This window comes from Gopherus evgoodei, chromosome 4 (genome assembly GCF_007399415.2).
Source record: "Gopherus evgoodei ecotype Sinaloan lineage chromosome 4, rGopEvg1_v1.p, whole genome shotgun sequence".
Lineage (NCBI taxonomy): Eukaryota > Metazoa > Chordata > Testudines > Testudinidae > Gopherus > Gopherus evgoodei.
Genome location: NC_044325.1, coordinates 30,566,868 through 30,590,897, shown reverse-complemented (window position 1 = coordinate 30,590,897; position 24,030 = coordinate 30,566,868). Strand labels below are relative to the sequence as shown.

The following is a 24,030-nucleotide window of genomic DNA, read 5'->3' as shown; positions in this document are numbered from 1 at the left end:
TGAGCGCTGATGGCACATCCTCCGCGATAGGGCATGGTGCCACTGAGGTGGGGACCATGGAGGGCAGAACGTGGGTTTACCCCATGACCGGGGAACCACAGGAGCCAGTGTGGGTAGCACGGTAGGAACATGAGCTCCTGTGTCACCTGCAGGGCCTCTGAGGTGGACTGTCTTAACCTTTCCCTTGCAGAAGGATGTAGACCGACCTCGCACCGTCTTCTTGGGCTTCTTGGTCAGAGCCAGATGGGGACCAGTGCCAGCCAGTGAATTGTCCCAGTAGGGCATTGCATACCGAAGTCATGGTACTCAGTGCTGGGAGGAGGACTGACTCCATAAGGAGCGCTCTTAAACGATTATCGCGCTCCTTCTTAGTCCTTGGCTTGAAGGACTTGCAAATTTTGCACTTTTCACTAATGTGCTTTTTGTGCAAGCAAAGCAGACAGCTGCTGTGTGGATCACTAATGAGCATATGCTTCTTGCAGCGATCACAAGGCTTAAAGCCTGGGGACCAGGGCGTGCCCTGTTCCAAGGTAAAGTCCTGTTTGGGCCCTACAAAGTCACTAACTATAACTAAGGGATTTACTAACACTAACAGAAAACTATGAATGAGAAAGCAACAGTGCTAATTGAAGCAGCAACAGTTCCAGCACCGTCACTGGGGGCAAGAAGAAACTGGGGGGGGATGGCGTGGCTGTCGGCACCCTATATACCACGGTATCTGCATGCCAGTCCAGGGGGCACCGGAGCCAGTGCCCTATGGATACTGTTGAGGGAAAAAAACTTCTGGCACCCGTGCATGTGGGAGCACACAAACCTGAGCTGAATGGACATGAGCAAGCACACGAAGAAGACCCTAGGATTAGGGTTCCTGTGGCTAAGGTAGTTGATTCAGGGGCTAGGGTTCCTGTGATAAGAGTATTTGCAGCTTTAGTTAGGGTTAGGGCTCCCCACCCTAGGATCAGGATTACTGTGGAGATGGTTCCGCACCCAGTGGGTAGGTTCCTATGTGTGAGGCTCCCTGCCCTAGGGTTAGGGTACTTGGAGCTGGACTGCGGGTTCCTATGGTAATATTAGTTGGAGGTTTTGTTAGGGTTCGTAAAGGAAGGGCTCCCCACCTAGGGTCAGCCATCCTAGGCATAAGGTTACTGAGGTTAGAGTACTGGGAATTACAGTTAGGGTTCCTATGGCTGGGGCTCCCTGCCCTAGGGTTAGGATTTCTACACCTGACATAGTTGGAGTTAGAGTTAGGGTCCCTATAGTTTGGATATTTGAAGCCTTTGTTAGGGTTCCTATGGGTAGGGCTTCCCACCCTAGGTTTAGGGTTCCTGTTGGTACAGCTCCCTGCCTTAGGGCTCCTATGGGCAGGATACTTGGAGCTCTGGTTGGGGCCGGGAGGGGGAGGAGATTTCCTGTATTTAGAGCTCCACACCCTAGGATTAGGGTTCCTGTGGGCCAGGTACTTGGAGCTCAGGTAGGGCTCATATGGGTCATGCACCTCTCACTAGGAATAGGTTTTCCTGTGAATAGGGCTCCCCTAAGATTAATGTTAGATGATTTGGGTACTTGGTGCTATAGTTAGGGATCCTGGGGTAGGGTTAAGCTTCTCCACACTGGGGTTTAGGATTCCTATGGGTATGAATCACCACACTAGGATTAGTGTTCCCATGGTTAAGATAGTGGCTCGTGGGTTAGGGTACTTGGATTCTTGCCCTAGGGTTAGGGTTCCTATGGGTAAGGTGCCTAGTGTTAGGGCTCCCATGTGTAGGGTTCCCTGAATAGGGTAAGGTAGGGTAGTTGGAACTAGGGTTGGCATGCCTCTGGTTAGAGTATTTGAAGCCTTTGTAAGGGTTCACATGGGTAGGGCTCTCCACCCCAGTCAGAGTTCCTATAGAGCGAGTTCCCTGCACTTGGGTTAGGGCTCCTGTGGTTAGAGTACTTGAAACTAGAGCTAGGATGGCTACAAGCAGGGCTCTCCGCCTTAGAGTTCCTATGGGTAGGGCTCCCTGCCCTAAGGTTAGGGCTCCTATAATTAGGGTACTTGGTGCCATAGTTAGGGATGCTAGGGGCACGATACTTGGGGCTATGGTTAGAGTTCCCATGGGTAGTGCTCTGCACAGTAGGTTTGTGATGCCTATGGGCACAAATCTCCGTACTAGGGTCAGAGTTTCTATGGTGAGAGTATTGGAGCCAGGGTTAAGGTTTCTCCAGGTAAGATTGTTTGCCATAGGGTTCCTATGGTTAAGTTAGGTGGATTTAACTTTAGGGTTCATATGGGTAAGGCACTATGCTGCAAGGTTAGGGTTCCTATGGATAGGTCTCCCTGTCTTTGGATTAGGGTTCTATTGTTTGGGTACTTGGAGCCAAGGTTAATGTTGCTATGGCTAGCATAGTAGGAGCTAGGGTTAGGTTGCCTGTGGTAAGGGTATTTGCAGCTTTTGTTAGGTTCCTGTAAGTAGGGCTGCCCAATCTAGGATTAGGGTTCCTATGGGTCTGGCTCTCTGCCCTAGGGTTAGGAGTCTTATACCTACTGCAGTTGACACTAGGGTTAGCGTTCCTATAGTTAGGATATTTGGAGCATTTATAAGGTTAGGGCTCCCCGCCTTAGGTTCGAGGTTCCTATGGATATGGTGACCCACCCTAGGATTAAAGTTCCTATGATTAGGGCCTGTGGCATTAGGATTAGCATTCTTATGGCTAGAGCTCCCTACTCTAGTGTTAGGGTTCTTGGAGCAAGTGTTAGGGATCCAAGGAGAAGAGTACTTGAAGCTAGTGTTAGGATTCCTATGATTAGGATTCCTGTGTTTAGGTAATTAGAACTAGAGTTAGGGTTCCTATGAGTATGGCTTCCCACCTTAGGGTTAGGGTTCTTATGCGTAATTTTAATTAGGGCTAGGGTTCCTGTGAATTGGTGTCACCTCTCTAGATTAGGGATCATATGTGTTGGGCGCCCAAGCCTAGGGTTAGGGGTCCTATGTATACAGCTCTTGGACCTAGGGCTAGGCTTCCTATGGGAAGAGTACTCAGAGCTCAGGCTAGTGTTCATATAGGTAATGCTCCCTGCCCTAAGGTTAGGGTTCCTATGGGTAGGATACTATGAGCTATAGTTAAGGATCCTAGGGGTAGGATACTTGGTGCTAGGGTTAGGGTTCCCATGGGTAGGCCTCCCTGCACTAGGTTTAGGATTCCTATCGCTATGACTCTCCACACTAGAGTTAGGGTTCCTGGGGTAGTGTACTTGGTGCTAGGGTTAGGGGGCCAAGGGATAGGGATTCCAGCCCTAGGGTTAGGGTTGTTATGGGAAGGGGGGTCCCATGGGTAGAGTTTTTTGAGCTAGGGCAATGGTGCCTATTGTTTGGGATCCCTGCCCTAGCATTAGGGTGCCTATGGGTAGGGCTTCCCAGCCAATAGTTGGGGTAGAGGACTTGGAGTGAGGGTTAGGGTTCATATGGGTAGAGTTAGAGTGCTTTTTAGTGAACTAGCTGAAAGAGTGCTAGTGTGGGTAGCTCCATGTGAATTAGGAATCACTCTCCCATGTAGATGTATCCTTAATGTTACTAAATAGTATTAAGTGTAATTATCTCTATTAAATAGAACAATTTGAAATCATCCAAGAGAATGCAGAGCACAAAACAGAAGTATGGATTGGATGAATGGACAATAAGGTGGATAGAAATCTGGCTAGATTGTCAGACTCAATGGGTAGTGCTTAACAGCTCGATGTCTAGTTGGCAGCCGGTATCAAGCGGAGTGCCCCAGGGGTGGGTCCTGGGGCTGGTTTTGTTCAACATCTTTATTAATTATCTGGATGATGGGATTAATATCACCCTCAGCAAGTTTGCAGATGACACTAAACTAGGGGGAGAGGTAGATATGCTGAAGGGTAGAGATAGGGTCCAGAGTGACCTAGACCAATTGGAGGACTGGGCCAAAAGAATTCTGATGAGGTTCAACAAGGACAAGTGCAGAGTCCTGCACTTAGAACGGAAGAGTCTCATGCACCATTACAGGCTGGGGACCGATTGTCTAAGCAGCAGTTCTGCAGAAAAGGACCTGGGGATTACAGTGGATGATACGCTGGATATGAGTCAGCAGTGTGCCCTTGTTGCCAAGAAGGCCAATGGCATATTGGGCTGTATTAGTAGGACCATTTCCAGCAGATCAAGGGAAGCAATTATTCCCCTTTATTTGGCACTGGTTAGGCCACACCTGGAGTATTGTGTCCCGTTTTGGTCCCCTCACTACAGAAGGGATGCGGACAAATTGGAGAGAGTCCAGTGAAGGGCAGCGAAGATGATCAGGGGGCTTAGACACATGACTTACAAGGAGAGGATGAGGGAACTGGGGTTATTTAGTCTGCAGAAGAGAAGAGTGAGGGGGGATTTGAGATCAGCCGTCAACTACCTGAAAGGGGGTTCCAAAAAGGATGGAGCTCAGCTGTTCTCAGTGGTGGCAGATGACAGAACAAGAAGCAATGGTCTCAATTTGCAGTGGGGGAGGTCAAGGTTAGATATTAGGAAACACTATTTAACTAGGAAGGTGGTGAAGCACTGGAATGGGTTGCCTAGGGAGCTGGTGGAATCTCCATCCTTAGAGGTTTTTAAGGCCCAGCTTGACAAAGCCCTGGCTGGGATGATTTAGTCTGTTCTGGCCCTGCTTTGAGCAAGGGGTTGGACTAGATGGCCTCCTGAGGTCTCTTCCAATTCTAATAGTCTATGATTCTATGATTCCATGACAATGCAGCGGTGGTGGGAGCAGTGAGCTTCTTCCCACAACCCAGTGACATCACTAAGAGCTGGGCTATGAAGACAGACGGAATGGTGAGAGATGATGTTGCAGCCCTCAGCCCAACAATCCCAGAGCTGTAATCACTAAGAGCTCCTAGGTAGTCATGGCACCATGTTATCAGACCAGACATGACAGATAGAGCAGTAACATGGTTCAAAGGCAGCATTGCAGCTACAGGCAGAGACAGGGCGAAGGGTGACACCCTTGGGTTCTGGAATGTCACCAACCCACAACAACAAACTGGGAGTAGAGTGTAGTGGCCGGCCGGGGAATGTGGTGTGTTTAATTCAGTCACTAGACATTCCCACCCACAAGTGGGGAGACTACGGCAAAGTAATCATGGGAGTGGGCGTTTAACTTATTATTCACACACTGTCGCTTCCTTGTTGTTGTGTTTTCCCAAACTAACGCTGGTCCCTCTCTCCTCACTAGACGTTGTCTTCGTTTGAGACACGGACTCAGTGCCGTGAGTGGTGTTGCCATGAAGGGTGCCCAGGGGATATATTCAGCGAGCCCAATTGCTGAATGGAGGCTCAAGTTGGTTGTGTTTTGTAATGTCGAACTAGATATTGAACCCTCCCTTGTTATTGCCAACAGTGCCTGGCAGTAAGGTTACACTGGATAGATAGCGTTAGAGTCCCGCACTACACTGCCTTATTGCAAAATGGAGCCTCTGCCCAGGGAAACAGAGGGCTGTGTAGGTGGCAAAGGTGGCTTGCTTGTTTGTTGACCTGAGGCCTGCATTACCCACTCTATGCAAACAGCATGTTATAAGTGACCCAGTGGAACAAGGAGCATACCGTCAGGAGCAGCAGCATCCCTGAGACCGGGACTAAAATCCAGTGGTAAAAATGTCCATCCAGCATTAACTCCCAGTGGAGTGAACCAGAGCATGCAGCTATGGTGGGAGAGGAACTGCTACCATGGTATGGGATCCACCCTGCTCCAGGGGGAGAGAGGGCCTTGGAAAAAGATGTGCTGGATCGAATCACTGCTGTCTGTGGATGTCCTGCATGTGCCTTTCTTCATATTAAATGAGACTCATTGTCTTTCTAGGGCCAGATCAAGTATTTTGCCACGTGGTGGGGTGTGTTGGACAAGGAGGGACTGACATGGCCATGGGAGCATGTGGTGGAATTCCCTCTGGGACTCTGCAGCATTCATACCTGAGCAGTAGCTCTGCTCCTGTTTGGAAGAGTGCAGCATGCATTCCCCATGCAGTAGGAGAAACAGTGCGGGTAGAGAAAAGTCTTAGCTAAACAAATAGAATGAAATTCTCTACCTGCTGGACACTAGATGACTGGAGGAAGATTTGCAGCTGGGGACTGTCTTGATGTGTTCCCCCGCTGTGAACGACAGGGCTAAAGGGAATGGGTAGACGTCATAATAAAGGAGGAATGTCTGTAGCAAGCCAGAATGAGAACAGGTGTTCTATGATGGGACTGAACTGTTAGAGGAGGAAAGTGTCTTCTGTTCATCCCATTCTGTCACTCATACAGCTCTTTGAGACAACTGGCCAGTTTAAGCTGTATTGCTAACTAATCTCCTGCTAAAATGTTCACCAGTGTGTCAGTACATTTCATAGTCCAGGGGTCGGCAACCTTTCAGAAGTGCTGTGCCAAGTGTTCATTTATTCACTTTAATTTAAGGTTTCGTGTGCCAGTAATACATTTTAATGTTTTTAGAAGGTCTCTCTTTGTAAGTCTATAATATATAACTAAACTATTGTTGTATGTAAAGTAAATAAGGTTTTTAAAATGTTTAAGAAGCTTCATTTAAAATTAAATTAAAATGCAGAGTCTTCCTCCCATCCCCCCAGACCAGTGGCCAGGACCCAGGCAGTGTAAGTGACATAGAAAATCAGCTCGCGTGCCGCCTTCGGCACTGGTGCCATAGGTTGCCTACCCCTGTCATAGTCAATTGCTTGACCACACTTTGGTTAGTAATGAAATATACTCAAGCATGAAATAACCAGTATCAGTCAGGTTTATTGCTAAACGTCAATGATGTATAGTACAGGAAGGAAAGGTTCAATATGATACCAATTTCTGGGAAGCCATCTTGTGCTGTGCTGTTAAAGGCACTTTACCCAGAAGCTGTGCTCCCCAAGTCACACCTCCAAAACTATCCTTTTTATACCCAGCTTGTTTACAAGTCAAAAGGTACTGTATGCATCATCTGAGGCTAGGCAAGGACTCTTTATCTTGTTTTCTGGTACCAGTGGTGAACTCCGTAGTTCTTTGTTCTGAAAACATGTATTCCAGGTACCAAGGGCACAAAGGCACCTCCTAGGCAGGTAGCAGGGCAGAACACTCGTATCTTGAGCCTGACAGTTTTCCTGTCTGCTTAAGCCAAAGTTTACTTCAGCTAATGCAAGGGGTTATGGGTAAGGCTGCATATCTGTCACAGATGTCACGGAATCCATGACTTTCTGTGACCTCCATGACTTCTGCAACGGCTGGTGCGGCTGGCTCTTGGGCTGCCTAAGCACTCAGGCAGCCCCTGGGCCAGCAGCAATTTGGGTGTGGGTGAGGGCTCAAGGCTGGGGAAGAGGGTTGAGGTATGGGGCAGTGCTTACCTCGAGGGGGACTCACTGGAAGCATCCGGCATGTCCTTGATGCTCCTAGGTGGAGGGGCAAGGAGGCTCTTTGTGCTGCCCTTGCCTGCAGGCACCGCCCCCGCAGCTCCCATTGGCTGTGGTTCCCAGCCAATGGGAGCTGTGGTGCCGGTGCTAATGGCGGGAGCAGTGGATGGAGCCCCTCTTGCCTTCCCTCCCCCTAGGAGCTGCAGGGACATACTGGCCTTTTCTGGGGAGCTGCACGGAGCTAGGTAGGGAGCCTTCCAATCTCGCCAACCTTCCCCTCCTCCCAAGCACCAATGGGGGTCCCAGGCCATGCTCTATACTTCCACACCCCATGGGAGTGCCCCATTTTTTATAGGTTGGTCATAGTTCCTCTTATTCTTATTACCATTTAGGCACATGTACCCTGTGGTCAGACAGACATTTAAAGATGTTACAATCAGGTGTCTTGCGGTTTTGGACAATACATTGCAGTCTATTGCAATTCATTTTTCCGTAACATCACCTAGTGGCACATCTTATGCAATAACCTTGTGACTTTACAGGCAGAGGGTTATTCCTAAGTCACTCACTCATGTTAAGCATTCTTAAGCCTATGGCCTAGTTTGGCTAAGCTAAAAACCTTACAGGTCTCATCCTGTAGGCCTTGAGTTTCAGCCACGCTTTATCTAACACACACTCATCACTCCTAAATGCTTGTCAATCCTATACTTTTCTAATCCTACAATTTAAATCTATTTAGCATACAGTGATTATATATGAAATAGCATAAGAGTAGACCATAGCATCATGTAATAGAATGATAAATGGATGATAAAATGAAATAATTGGCTACAATGATTTTAGATTTCCTAATAGGAAAACTCAACAAACATGAAAACAGACCTGAATGCTCATTAACTTTGTCTAAGTTATCACACCATGAGTAATCATACCAGATTCTGATCCTGGTGTGAAAAAATCAAAAAAAAAATTATATTTATGTTGTCTCCATAAGATACCAAGTGCACAATAAAAAATTTGCAAGGGCATTTTATTAATGCAAAAATTGCTGAATAACTTTATCATGGGCCTTAAGGTTCTTTTACAGTAAAAGTTTATGATCTGCAAACACAATATTTTGGATGCTTTCTAAATATTTGTTGACAACATATGTAAACTTAATAAATACAAGTTCATGGGGGGAGTGGGTGGAGGGGAAATGAGAGAAAGAAAAGAATTCAGCAAGTAAAAACTTGTTCTTCCTTCTCCATCTGAGAAAAGTTCTGCTCGCTCACAATTTCTTTTTTAAAAACCCAGACCCTTTCCAGAGATGCTGCTATGTTAATGTGGTGTCACCATCATTGAAAGGCTTAACTGGCTTTAAAAGATGTATAAAACATAACGGCAAGAGAGTGAAGAGTCTCTAAAAGTCAGCACGAGTGAAAATTTTAGGTACTAACATTAATTTTCGCCATTAACTGCAAAAATTTGTAATTGACAATGTAAATTTCTGTGCCTGTTTCATTACTGTGCCTTTAAAAGTTGTTTGCCAGTCACTGTGGAAGTAACATGGCACCTAGTGTGTGCTACAGAAGAGCAATTCTAAATGTTTTGGAGCAGCCTCTGGCTTTTTGGGACATCCCAGATAAAAGCTGGAACATGTGGTGAAGGCAAGATGACTGAAGGAGAAATAACTGAGAGAACCTATTGGAGAGAGAGAGCTGTGATGAGACTGGCTTGGCAGCATGTTGACTAACAGCCAGGCCATGGGAAGCAATAAGGGAAGGGATTGCTAATTTCTTGGACCCCAAGGCCATGGCTATCCAGAGACAGACTGGCAGAGCAGTGATCATTACCAGGATTCCAGGATGATAAAGCTGCCAGTGAATAACCTAGAACTGAAGGCATTCAGGACATCCTTGCTCAGCTGGAAAACTTTACATCTTACACGAGGATCTAGTAGAAGCCTTTTATAAAGACAGCTTTCCTAGGGACTCAGATAATGTATTAGTATGATCTGAATTACCAAACTGGGGCAAAGAGATGATAGGCCTTCTTATGCAGACATCATTAGCTATTTTGTTTGAGAAGAAATCTCAATTGCTTATAGGCTAAAACTTCCCATATATATTTGATTTGCTTGTGAATGTAGGTCAATTAAAGTTCAGGGATAGTCACTGACACTTGGGGGAGCCTGCGGTGGCCCACTGTAAGCACAGATGTCTCCAGCCACATCTTAGTTATTTTATAGTAGGGTTGACAATTTTCCCCATGAACATTGTGCTGAGGGTGGCTTTATCAACAATCATCACCACGAAGGGCCTGTTGAATTTAATGGTAGTTGAAGGACGAAGAAGTTTGGTAACTACTATTGCGGTGGCTCCTGCTGCCTCGGTGCCATTCTCATGAACATTCAACACGGCCTTGTGAATAGCCTGCAAGGAAATGAGGCAAATGTTATAGCATGAGTACAGGACCGTGAACAGCAGCTGAAATTGAACTTGCTGTGTTAGGGAATGGGAAGAATACAAACAGGACTGGTACAGCCCAATGAACCCAACTCCACTGAGTGGCAAATCTCCCCTGGACTTCAAGAGGAGTTTTCCCTATGTCCAGACTAGGGTGTCCAGACAGCAAATGTGAAAAACTGGGACAGGAGTGAAGGGTAATAGGAGCCTATATAAGAAAAAGACCCAGAATCAGGACTGTCCCTATAAAATCGGGACATCTGGTCACCCTAGTCCGGACTCCAGGATCAGACCCAACAATATTAAGAGGCTGTTGCAGTTATTTCTCAATTGCAGTTCCACTGAGAAGAAAGACAGGCCTGCATGGATCAAGTCAGCTGCCCTTCTCTGCAAAAGAGAGGTGTTTTTTTTCTATCAATGATTACTACCATCAATTCCTCCCTAGCATCACAAACAGTCAGTACATTTAGATAGTACAAAGCCATGTTCCAGCAGAAATCTCAAGGTGAATAATGACAAGAATCCATGGCCCCAAGCCCCAGAATTCTTTTTTTCAGTGAAGCTTTTGTATCATACTGTGCATTGATACTGCAGAACCTTAGTTACTCCAAACCCTAACTAGGTTCTTTACAGAGGTGGTGTGGAACCCCACTCAGAATGTCCTTATTGTCCCTAATGTGACTTAGTTAATATTATCTCAATGCTAAGCTAGGGTCAGATTCTGATGACCTTACTTCTTTTGAGTTGTAACCTATTGCCCACAATTAAATCCTGGCTCCACTGAAGTCAAGAGCATCATTCTCACTGACTTCAGTGGGGCCAGGATTTCACCCATCTTCTCATTGGAATCTGAGGCAATGCTTGAGGAAAAGAGGTGAATAAGGATATCACAACCTAGCCCTGGATTTGGAAGTGATTGTCACGGCTGCTATTGAGCCATTCTAGGCCAGGGGCAAGGAATAGTTAAAGCCATTTTTTTGTACTTGAGCCCATTCTTAATGTACTTGCTGCTCCCTAGGACCATTTCCTTTTATAACAACCTTCAGAAACTACAGGGGAAGCCTTGAGCTCTCTGTAATGAGCCTGTTTGTGCCCTAGTCTAGAGAAAACTGATTGAGTGCCTGCAGCCACTGAGGTCAGTGGGAGTTGTGCCAGTGGCTTCAGTGGGAACAGAAACGAGCCCGTAAATAGTCTCGGATGTAAACTTTATAATCACAGGTGCAGACAAATCCTGTTAACAAAACCATTTGTTCACTAACTTACCTGTGAAACATGCAGGTCGGATGTCCCAGCGATTCCAGACAGATCAGCGTGGCTAGAGAACACATCAGTAATACCCATTTTCTCAAACAGGAGTTTCACATCATAGGACCCCGAAATAGAAAACTTTGGAATGTACAGATTAAGAGTCCTGTCAACAAAGAACACAACATGATGGTGAAACATTGCACTCAGATAACACTATCGAGTACCTGCAATTTAGTGACACTGCACGGTGCTTTTTTGATTCCTGAGGTATCTGCTGGTGGCGTTTGCATTCTCTGTGTGATTTGTGTGTCTGAATGAGGAATGAGCACCTAGGAAGGTCTAGGTGAGCCTTTTGTACATGCCTGGATGCTCCTGAACAGATGTAGTTGGACCATTGAACAAATGAACTTCTCATGAGTCCATAACTTCATTTCAGAGCCCTGTACCTTCCAACAGACTTCTGTGGGAACAGGAGTGGTTGGAGGGACAAGGAGATTGTGGAGTGGGACAGAGATTAGGGTAAGGAGGTTGGAGTCAGTGGCACCAGGCAGTTAATAAATCTCATTAGCAACGTGAAAGAAGTAGGGACTTTCAAACATTCAACTGGCAACAAGATCAGTTCCTGCTGTAGTCCTAGGACCTGCCAGATGTGTTCAGATCAGTGGCCTGGCCAGAGTCCTAACGGACCAGCGGTTGGGATGCTGCAGCTTGTGCTATCAGAAGAGGTGGAGCTGTACATTCTGTGACACTCTCCTCTAAGGTAGCTGGGGGCTCATTTGAGAACTCTACTTACTGAACATAGAGAATACTGAACTGTGATACCTGTGTTAATATTTTGCCTTGCTCTGGAATTCTCTCCTAAATTACCATCAACCATCTATCCGCACAATGGTGGGCAAAGGGTTACCTTTTTTGAAGTAATTTCTCCCATTTACACACAGTTTCTTTCAAGAGAGCAGCCTCCAACTGCTTCATCTTCCCTTCGTCAGGCAGAATAAATAGCGCTTTGGCATTTCCATTGTATGGTATCTGCACCAGCCAGCACGACAGCTGGTCATCATAGTGGCTTTCATAGTCGGTATCCCGGCGCATCATACTGACTTTAACAGAGGTTTTCTCATCCACCAAAAAATCCTCCTCGAGGGTGTGGAAAGGATCGAAAGGATTTTCCCAGGAGGCTTATTATCAAAAGCAAAGAGAATACAATTTAATAGTGGAGGGAGAGAGGAATTTGTTGGCAGAAATTGGACTAATTCAAAGGGAAGAAGCTCATAGGTGGGGATAACTCCAAGTTTATTATTGAGAAGCGATGTCTGTTTTGCAGGCAAGCGGCAGCAGCATCATTGAGTGCTGGAGTTTGGGGTAAATGGGTTATTAGTCAAGATGAAGACCACTAAGTGAAGTGAACAAATGTTGTTGGTTTTCTTTAAAGCATTATTGTGGAGAGAAGAATAGGTCCCTTAAATATTTATTCTGATGTAATGCGGGGGCCCCCCCAGACTATACCAAATCAAACTGTTGCTACCTAGAGATGTCAAACCAAATATTGTCTTTATGCTTCTTACCCCTAGGAGCCAACAGGCACAGAACCACACTGGGCAAAGGCACAATCCCACTTGCAGCTCCACGGACCAAGAGCACGAGTGTATTCGGCATCATTCCTGAGAATGGAAAATGGGCTCCCCTCTCCACAACCAGCAATGCCCCTCCCATAGCTGACTGGTGAGGAGCAGAGAAAAGCCATAGCCTGCTCCACTCAGCTGGCTTGTGTTCCACTAGTGATGCAAAGAGGCAGCAGCCCTTGGGCTTCCCATATTGCTAGGAGTGAGGGAAATGCACATATTGTTTCATACATGCAGTAGAAACTGACCTGAGAATAACAAATAAAATAATGACAAATAAAATATTCCACCCCCTTGCAGAACAATGTTTACATCAAGGTTTAGCAGTGGACTGGAAATCAGAATCAAGTCACTTCTTGATTTAATTCTTTATAAGGAAGAATTTACCTAGCAGGTGCCTCAAATAAACCAGCTATTAAAATGATTTCTTGTACATGTTTTATACCCAGTAGGTACATAAAACACAATAAATGAACATGACTGCTCGGACAGAGTTGAAGGCCAGAAGGGACCATTTGATCATCTAGTCTGACCTCCTGTACAAATTTGGAATATCATCTGGTTACCCCGTATTGCATCCGTTCTTGATTAGAAGACCTAAGAGATGGAGAATCCACCATTTCCCTTGGTAGTTTGTGATACTGGTTAATCACCCTCATTGTTAAAAATTATTTCTAATTTGAATATGTCTTGCTTTGATTTCTGCCCATTGGTTTTTGTTATTTCTTTTCTATCCTTCCAGAGTCCCTCCCAACTAAGAATCTTAAAGGAATTTTAAACTATTGGATCCCTCTTTTACGGTATATCAAATAAATGTTTTTTGTCCTTATCTTCAGGGCCCTGCACAATTTAGTCCAGGTCTAGAGTTGTGCTCTGTTGTATTATGACAGTTTCTCTTAATTTATAGAAAAAGCAGCAAAAACATTTTCTTTGCTTTAGATCAAAATCAGCCATTTAAAGATTATAATTTAAATAAATACCCATCTGGGCTCCATGCCTTACCTTTGAAATAAATGTAGTTAACAAGAACCATTACAGTGTTTGGATCAAGATAGCTGACTAGTTCTGGAATTTTCCCATGGGTTTTCTTCTTTACATAACCGTTGATCTTTTTCTCAGCCTCTTTTGAATTATGGAAATCGGTAGGAAAATATTCTGTTTCATAAAAGGTTTTGACGTCTTGTAAAAACTTCTCTAGTGCTTTAAACTTGGTTGCTATGAAAAGGGCATTTCCCATACTTGTCTGGATCTTATTGTTAGGACAATTCATCATGTGGATGTGATGATGGAAACTTTCATGTATGTCCTCCTCCTGAACCTCTGTCAGGCTAAAGCCCATTCCTTCAAAAATCTGAGTCCGAGTGGCTGATTTAGCGCCCATTGCCAGCATGGCAAAGGCAGTGGCAATGCTTATGGGAGAGAAGAACACATTCTTGTCTGCTTCTGCTAATACAGCCTGCTTATAGAATCTAAATGTAAAGTCCGCATAGCTGGTACCTTGTTTGACACAGGCCTGGTTCAGCAGCGCATACTCTTCCATGTGATTTGGATCTTTATGGTCATCCTCACAGGTGGGGTGATGAGGAAAGTGATGGCAATGGGCAAGAGCACAAAGAGCAGCAAGTAACAAACACACAGAAAGGGCGGAATTCATTTTCCTTTCAAATTATTCTGTCACAAAATAGAATCAAACCATTAGAGGGGCAAAATTAATAGTGACTTTGGTAGCAATTAATGGCTAGTCATTTGCATTGGTTGTCATAACAATTATTAATAAAATGTATATAAAGTAATGCAAAAAACAAAGGAACATGGCATATCTAACATGACTATACATGATTATAAATCCCACTAAGGAATAATTTGGTTTAGTTTACTAATATGTCAGTTATAATAAAGATTGCAACATGCCTCGGCTGTTTAGCATATGTGATGTGTTCTTCTCCAGCAAAATTCTGGAGCTAGTGTGTGTAGTTGTCAGGAGCAACAGTGATGTCATTTTTTCCACCAAAACTATGTCTCACTATTCACTGTACACAATTAGAAAGTTTGAGGCCTAGGAGGAGTTGGAGCAGCAGCTCTTTAGCTCCGTCTAGTGGTGAAGTGGGAGAATTGAGGGATTCTGCTGCCTGACTAATTTGCATATACCACTCTGACTCCCCCTATAGTAGTGGTTCTCAAACTTATGTTCTGGTGACACCTTTCACACAGCAAGCCTCTGAGTGCGACCCCCCACCTTATAAATTAAAAACACTTTAACAATATTTAACACTACTATAATTACTTGAGGTGAAGCAGGGTTTGGGGTGGAGGCTGACATCTCGCGACCCCCTAAGTAATAACCTCATGACATCCTGAGCGGTCACAACCCTATAGGAAAACTGAGCGGGCTCCCTACCTGTTAGCAGGTATAATTTGCATCATGTCAGGCGTTCCATGAAGTGCCAAAAGCTGCACAACCTGGGGTTTCCCTGGTGCCACACATATAGTCTGTGATAAATGTGCTGGGTAATTGCAGGTACACCTCTACCTTGATATAACGCTGTCCTTGGAGCCAAAAAAATCTTACCACATTATAGGTGAAATTGCATTATATCGAACTTGCTTTGATCTGCCGGAGTGCACAGACCCGCCCCTCTGAGCGCCGCTTTACTGCGTTATATCCAAATTCGTGTTATATTGGGTCGTGGTATATCGAGGTAGAGGTGTATATGAAAAAGGAGGTAAGTGTGAAAACATGGGGAAGTGGAGATATCCTCTAGGCCACTCTTAGCTGGGCAATGGGTCCAGATTGGGTAACCATGCCCAGATGGGCAAGAGGAACACAGAGTCTTACCTTAGAGAAAGGGGGTTTCTTTTGAGTCCACTGGGGCTTTAATAGGACCTAGGAGTGAGGACTGAGCTGAGCAGTGCAATGACACCAGCAGCAACAACTGGTGGGAAACTTGGAGGCCAAAGCAAGTCCCCAGCTGAGAGGAACCCCTGCACCCCCCTTGACTGAGGTGGGGGATGGCCTGGATTTGCAAGGGAAGCCCAGGTGGAGTTTCTGCTGGGAGCCACAGTTCTAAGAGTCTTGACCACCAACCCAATTCCCTATTACTTTAATACCTTGTTGGTCTTGTCATTTGGTTATTTGTGTACCCTACATAAAATTTGGTTGTGTTCCTAAGTTTACCAGACTGCGAGCTGCTTGCCGGAGGGGAAGGTAACTGCCATTAAAGGTGACCAAGGGTTAAATTGTAAATGTTCTAAAGCCAAAAGTCAGAGCATGGCCTTGAGTGGTGATTTACCCCACCTTGTTTATTTATTTTAAATGGAACCCCATTTTCAGCCCAGCAGAAAGTCAGATTCCCTATGTAATCACACCCCTGTGTGTTTGGGGATACACCAAATAACTTCCAAGTGTAAAGGGAGGTTGATCTCAGTTTTTTAAAATATTTGTTGTTTCATATTCCCTTCCATCACCCAATGCATAATCTTTAATCAACTCAATCAGTGATGCAATTACATACTCTAATAACTACAACCCTGGCAGCATAGAAGAACAGCTCTCACTTATTGTATTTAACTTGGAGGGGATAGGTCATGGCCAGCATTTTAACCTGCATTTTTCTAATTACACTTCAACCTTGATATAACACTGTCCTCGGGAACCAAAAAATCTTACTGTGTTATAGGTGAAACCGTGTTATATCGAACTTGCTTTGATCCACTGGAGTGTGCAGCCCTGTCTCCCCAGAGCACTGCTTTACCACATTATATCCAAATTCGTGTTATATCAGCTCATGTTATATCAGGGTAGAGGTGTATCTGAGAGGTAGCAAACTGGCTCCAGTAGTTCCAGAAGCATTTTTTCTTTTGTCTGCCTGAGTCAACAACCTCCCCATCTACTTTCTATATCTGAGCAAAGTTTAATCCAGTGTTTTAGAAAGCTTGTTAACTACAGAATATATGATGCCGATAGCAAATTTATACCAGGCAGGGCTGAAGACCCCGGTTTCTATTTCTGTTGTACTGCAAAGATGTCATCAATTTCCATTTACTTTTCTCATAGAAATTTTTAATTTGTATTTTTGTCAAAATTTTGACATTGGAAACATTTTGGCCAGCACCTTTTTTATTAGGCTTTCTTTTTTTTTAACAGGGTGGGCAAAATGTCTAAACTGAAGAGATCAAAAAGGTGTGTTATACTACCTAGCAACATTTATACAATAGCCACAGCAATGACCTTTTCCCTTGGAAAAGCTGGGATGGCATCTTTAAGCCCAAGATCTGACTCCAGAAATTAAACTGGTGCTAGACTTTGTTTCCTGATATTGGGTTGTCTATGGGAGTAAAAAGAGAAACTAAATCCAGAAACAATGGCATTTTTCTTCCCTCCTCTCTACTCCCAAATTCTAATAGTAGGGTCTGCAACTAGACATTAAGTTATCTGTTCTAGGCCATTTTGAGTTTACTCACCAGGAAAACATAGCAATGTACTGCATTTTAAATGTTTTTTCCCATTTCCCAACATGCATTCATCTCCCTCCAATGAATGTGTCTTGGTAGACTATGCCATTGTGAAAGACACAGAAAGGGTGACCTAGCACAAAGGGGCACCTCAACAGCTTCCTAGTTGATTGGGCACTTTAAAGGCTCCTCATGGCTTCAAAGGACATGGGGAGCAGAGATCGATTTAGTCGGTCTAGTGAAGACTTGCTGAAGTGTCTCACATGGACTCAGCGCTGTGAAGACACTGGGGTAAGTTGATCTAAGCTACATCGACTGCAGCTATGTTATTCACGTAGCTGGGGTAGTGTAACTTAGGATGACTTATGCCTATAGTGAAGACAGGCCCTAATTTTAGTCTGAGTACACTTCCTCTACAACAGCAAGGTTTGCTGTTACCTTGGATGTTTGTTTCAGTCCCATTTCAGAGTAATGACTCAGTTCTAATGGCTACAGGGAACAAAGTCACAAATATGTGAATGATATAATCCTAGCACCAAAATGGCAAAAAACATAAATAACATCAATTCAAAGTCTCTAAGGAAAAATGAATACAGAACTGTACTTACATAGTCAAAGGGCTCCTGCTGTGTTCATCTGAGCTGGATTGCTCCTTGCATCACTATTTATATTGCTAAGCAGTACTCAGATGTATTTCCACTATTACGCATTAAACAAGTTAAATAAAAATGATCAATGAGGGCACAGGGTAAATACTAATGGCCTGTAAGGGGACTGAACCTGGGTGAGTGCCCGAATCACTGGGGTAAAAGTTATAAGGGGAAGGACTATTTCTCTTCTGGCTGCTTTGTGAAACATGAATGACACCAAATGTAAGGCACTAGAACCTGGATCTTAAGAGCCTGGGGACAGTTGTTCCCACACCAGAAGGAGGCCATGCAAAGCAACATCCATGGAGCAATGTGGAGATTAGGTGCCATAGGAAGTACCACCCAAAGGGTCCAGAGATACAGCACCCTGTGACCCTCTGATTGGCCCATGTGCACTATTTAACCCTGAAGGGTGCCCAAGAAAGCTGCCTGGGCAGGCATATGCACTTTTGACTTGCTGTGACTTCAGACTGCACCTTGCTTTCCAATCTCTGTCTTCTGACCCCAGCCTGACTCTGGCCCCTGATTCCAGTCTGATTGTGGCTCTGATCTCCAGTCTCTGACCCTGGCCTTATGTGCTGACCCTGACACATGCTTATCGATCCTGGTGATTACACCAATCCTTGCTCACTGACTATTGGCTCATGGCTGTCCTTGACTTGTGGACACCAGCTCAGCAGTGATCATTAGGCAAGACTACCTATATCCCACTCCCTTACACCAAAGTCCCCTTGTGAATCCAGCCTGGAAAAAAAATCCTCAAACCTATTAGGTGAAGGTGTGTAAAATTCATAAATAGTTTTGGGTAGGCTGCAACTGCATTTTTCAGCAAATAAACTATTCATCCAAAAAAAATTATCCACCTTTATTAATATCTTTCTGGTGTTACGGTGGCCAGACAAAGTACAATGTTCTGATATAAGTGTGGGCTCAACATATCATCTCCTTCATTAAAGATGTGATGCATGCATGTTACACTTCCATTCTTCTCAATGTACGCAGGAGGAAGGAAGCAAAGGTTTGGGAGGGGTGGGGGTTATAGTCATGAGAAAGCCTTTTGTAGGATTTTCTGTGTTTCAACCAGTGGGATAAGCACCCAGGATGATGTATGTGGACAATATGTTATAAATTGGAATAACATATTTTAATGTTTGTCTTGATCAAGCCTTCTCCCTCAATCTACAGACATACAACTATCAACTTCAGACAAAAGATTCCTCCTTCTGAGTGACTTCTCCCATTTGAGCAGTTTCCTTCAACAGAGCACCCTCCACTGACTTCCTTCTTCCTTCTTCAAGCAGAGAGAATAATGCAGCAGCATTTCCCTTTAAATGTATTTGTATCCACCAGCAAGGCAATTTCTCATCATAGTGATCTTCATACCACCCTATTTCACTTTAACAGATGTATTCCCATTAACCAACCAACCAACCACCACAAACCCTCTTCTTTTGTCAAATTTGTATGAAATGATTTTTCCCAGTGGGTTTCTGATAAAAAGGAAGAAAAGGCTATCGAATGCTCGTGGGAAAGGGAGTTATTAGTATAAATCGAACTAAGCCCATCGTTGGAGGTTTAAATGAACTCAAAGCTAATTTTCACAAGGGGATTTTTTTATCTGCAACATAGTAGCCAGCCTATTGGCAGCAACATCTCTGATGCACTGGGATTCTGTATAAATCTTTCTGAGTTACAATGAAACGTCAAATGAACAAATATCATCTGCTTTCTCTAAAACTATTATTTTGAGTGAAGCAAATGCCCTTTATTAAATATTTATACTGCTATTAAATTGGAGATGCCAAATCTGCTACGAATCTCATGATGGTAACTACAAACATATAGTCGTTAATAAAGCAAACATTTTCTTCTTGCTTCCCATCATGAGGAGCTAATAGGCACGGACCTAGGGTGGGGTAGTATCGAACTGCACTGGTGTAGAGGAACTCTTGGAGAGACATTGTGCATCTCTGAGGCAGAAATGATCCCTGATCTCCAGGGGCCATGGGAGTAGCAGGCACGCTGCAGAATCCTTTGCAATGCTGCAATGTCTGTTCAGCAAGGTCCACTCGTAAGGACCTCACCTACCTGCCCTTGATCAGTCAGTCTCGCTTCTTCGGTATTTCAGATCTCATAAAATTAGTGGTTCTTCAGTTGTCCGTAGCCTTGCATAACAGGAAAAGCCTGAATTTGTAATGTAAAAGGCATACTAGAAAAAGAACTTTAAAAGGCAAATTGTTAAACAAAAAAAACCTTCATGCCTTCATTATACTTACTAAGGAAGGAAAACGGAGCCCATTTTAAAAAATCCTTTGCACAGCCCCTCTGTGCTTTACCTTGTTTCAATGAACAAGGTAAATATTGTTATCTCCATTTTACAGATAAGAATACAGAAGCACAGGACAAACTTTGGGGACATTCCCAAGGTCACAATGGAGCTCTGTGATACAACTGGACCACCCCATGCTTCAAGTCACAAGACCATATTTCCCATCCCAAGTTGGTTGCAACATGGAACACTAGCAGGGCAATGTGACAGTCTGGCCATGAAGTTTAGTGTTGGTGAAATAGATACACACTTGGTTATCTGATCTTTCATCTCTTTTTTGCTGTATAGAGGAAGAGTCAAAATAAACATGCGCTATCCTTACGGAAAGACTTGCCAGATGGGATCAGTCTCAAATTAGATGATCTCATAGGCCAAACCTCTTATTGTTTGTATTATGCTAGCACTAACACAGCAACTAGACATCTGTGGCTAGCCCATGCCAACCGAGTGGGGCTCCGGGGCTTGGAGTGGGGCTGTTTCATTGCGGTGTAGACTTCTGGGCTTGGGTGCCAGCCCAAGCTCTGGGACCCTCCTACTTCCAGGGTCCTAAAGCCAAGACTCCAGCCTGTGCCTGGAAACCTAAACAGCAATGAAACAGCCCTGCAGCCTGAGCCCCATGAGCCTATGTTGGCTGCCCTGGGCCAGCCCTGTGTGTCTAGTTGCTGTGCAGATATACCCTTAGAGGTCTCAGGCAAGACTGGGACGCCATTATGCAAGATGCTATCCATACAAATCATAAAAGAAAGTTCCTATGCTGAGGAATTTACAGCCTAAATAGGCACAACAGATAAAGGAAGGATTATTATCCTCATTGCACAGCTATGGATCTGAGACACACAGAGAGATTAAGTGACTTGCCCAACTTATACAGAGAGACTGGCACAGCTAGGAACCAAACCCAGGTCTCCTGTATCCCAATGCGGTGCCTTAATTATAGGACCATCCTGCACTCTAATTACACTCTTTTATTAAGAGACAAATGACAGCGTCCTTCCCCCTAGGTCTCAGTCAGGAATCCAAAACTTGTAATTGCTATAAAATGTGTGTGTGGATAACATGCATGCATAGTTAACAAGCACCATGACAGTGAGTGGCTCAAGATCCTCAATTAACTCACTATTTTTCCATGGCTTTTTTTCTCTGGGTGATTACTGATCTATTGCTCAGCTTGTGGGGATTCTTGATGTCATTAGAATAAAGGAGACATGGGTTCTATTCTTGGCCAGAAATCTGCGGAGAGACCTTGAGCAAGTCGCTTCACCTTTCCATGGCTTGGTTTCTCCATCGGTAAAATGGGGGAAATGATACTGAATTTGTCAAGTGCTTTGAGAGCTATTGATGAAAAGTGCTATATGAGAGCTAGATATTATCATCATTATTATTCCTAAAAGCTTTTGTCATCATCTAATAAACTCCTTAGTGGCTGCAGTTGCTGCACTACAAAAAGGGCATTTCCCATCATCAGCTGGAGCTCGCTGTCGGGATCTTTTAGCATATGTAAGAGAGGAAAACCTTCAGCATCTCCTTCTTTGAATATCTGTCAGCTTAGAGGTGAGTCCTTCCAGAATCTGCTTTGGGGCTTGTCTTCACTACCATGCTATATCAGCACAGCTGCAACAGCTGCAGCTGCGCCGATGTAGTGCGTCTGGTGAAGACGCGCTATGTCAACAGGAGAGTGTCTCCAACTGACATAGTGCGGTGTAGACACCACTTTAACTTGATGTAACTCACGTCACTCGGGGGTGGCCTTTTCACACCCCTCAGTGATGTAAATTACGTCAACTTAAGCGGTAGTGTACACAAGAATGGCAGATTTATCATCAGCATTGCAAAGGCAGCAGAGATGATTACAAGAAAGAAAAAAATATTTTTGTCTGATGCATTTGCAGAAACCTGCTTGTAGAATCTAAATGCAAAGTCAGCATTATCAGGAGCTCTTTTGAGAAGACCATGTCACCATGCACATTATCTCTTTCAATCTGGGCATCACCTTCAGTGTGACTGGTATCTTCACGATGATCATGGCCTTTGAGGGGACCAGGCTGGGGATGACGATGACCAACCACATGTAGCCCAGCAAGTAACAAACATAGACAAATGTAAGGGGGCTGGTAGGCAGCAAATTATTCATGGGTATGCAATGGCTGGTGGAATTTTTGGCTTCATATCTGCAGGCATTAGCACATCATGAAATAGGAAGGTAATGATGGCATGGCTTTGATATTACTGTATCTGGAATGCTGCATACAGTTTGCTACTAGAAATATATTTATAAATTGGAGAAAGTTCAGATAAGAAAATTAAGTAGGGTTTGGAGGGACTTACAAAGAAAGATTACGATTGTTAAATACATATTTGTTGGCTAACTGACTAATAAGTAAGGCTAAGATTTTGTCACGGCTATTATTAGCAAAAGTCACGGACAGGTCATGGGCAATAATGAAAAGTTCACGGAAACCTGTGACCTGTCCCTGAGCTTTACTAAAAATATCCATGACAAAATAGGGAGCTTGGGCAGCTATGGGGGGACTGGGAGCTCCAGAGCCCCCATTGCCCCAGGGGCTCAGAGCTCCAGGGTCCTCTTCTGCTGGTGTCTCAGAGCTCTGGGAATTCCTCCTGCTGCCCATGGTGGCCAGGAGCGGCAGGGGTCTCCCCTGCCACCTGGGGTGGCCGGGAGTGGCAGGAGTCTCCCCTGATGCCCACAGTGGCCAGGATCTCCAGGGATCCTCTCTGACGCCTGTGGTGGCTGGGAGCTGCGGAGGGTCCACCTGCCACCTGTGGCAGTTGAGGACCCTGCAGATCCCAGCCGGTGCTGGCTTCCTCCTCAGAAAAGCTGATCAAATTTTCCAGTGGAGCAATTTTCTGTTGGAAAAGGTTGATTTGACAATATCTAAATGTTAAAATTTTCAAGAGAAAATTTTCAAACTATTCCATTTCAACTTTATTGTTTAGATTTTTGTATAATATATGTCAAAACATTATATTTCAATGTTTTGCATAAACATTTAGATAGGGATAAAACAAAATGAAAAATTTTGAGATTTTGACTTTTCATCCTGATTTGGAATTAAATGAAATGTCAAATCTCAGATTTTGTCTGGGGACAGAATTTCCATTATTTTGGCCATTATAATCCTCATAGGATATAATTCTGCTTAATATTGTTAATTTTGGTTGGCCACATTCCTGGAGATTTCATCATACCACAGAGTCTTTAATTACACATTAATCATTAATTTCTGGAGACTCCAGGACAATCCGAGGGTTGGCAACCCTGCTACAGCTGTCAAGTAGGGGGCTTTGGGCCCAATCCAAAGCCTATTGAAGCCAATGAAAAGACACATTAACAAAGGTGTAACATTCGTGGGAGACTACGGGCCTACCCAGGGTGCTTTGCAAGAACGAGGCCCACACACACTGTGAGTTATTGGCTTTAATGAAGGCAAAGTGACACACCCGCAACGAGGACTTTGGGCGTTGCTGTCACGGAGGCAGGGAACCCAGCACACTGAAGCTTAGCTCGGCCTGGGTCAGAGTCTAAGAGCGGGACCAGGAGCATATAGCTATATATACACAATACAAAAGCAACTTATACATATGCAAAAAGGGACTTTTTATAGGCTATGTTTGCCCCTTGGCCAAAGGCCAGGGACTTTTTACGGGCGGTGTACGCCCTTTGGCCTAAGGCCATGCAAACTGGTTTCAACCAGTTGAAAGCAAGTTATAACTGGCATGCCGTGTTTTACAATGATTGGCTGCTTAGCAAGCAGAGGCTTTCCACAAGGCCGCCGAGAAAGCGGAAATACCCTAGCTAGGCCGTGACACAGTTTTTCACAGTCCCCTACAAAAAGGCTTTGGATCAGGCACTAAATTCTATTAGTTCGAGATTTAGGCTTCATGTGGAGGTCCTGAA

At 44.5% G+C, this 24,030-nt stretch overlaps 1 protein-coding gene across 1 annotated transcript; it reads right to left on the bottom strand.

Annotated features, from left to right (window-relative positions):
* Positions 1 to 9,588: 9,588 nt before the first annotated feature.
* LOC115650068 (alpha-1-antiproteinase-like) lies at positions 9,589 to 15,107 on the bottom strand. Its single transcript, XM_030559436.1, has 5 exons — positions 15,085 to 15,107; positions 13,689 to 14,344; positions 11,972 to 12,242; positions 11,080 to 11,227; positions 9,589 to 9,783 (listed from the first exon to the last, which is right to left on the bottom strand). Exons 1-5 carry the CDS (start codon positions 15,105 to 15,107, stop codon positions 9,589 to 9,591), a joined length of 1,293 nt encoding a protein of 430 aa, XP_030415296.1.
* Between the last annotated feature and the right edge of the window lie 8,923 nt (positions 15,108 to 24,030).

Coding starts and splice junctions, on each gene's coding strand:
- LOC115650068 (XM_030559436.1), bottom strand. CDS start 15,107: ATGCAAATTATACCTGCTAACAG. Junction 14,345..15,084: donor CAAATTATACCTGCTAACAG/GTAGGGAGCCCG, acceptor ATAATTTGAAAG/GAAAATGAATTCCGCCCTTT. Junction 11,228..11,971: donor GAGAAATTACTTCAAAAAAG/GTAACCCTTTGC, acceptor CTTTGTTGACAG/GACTCTTAATCTGTACATTC.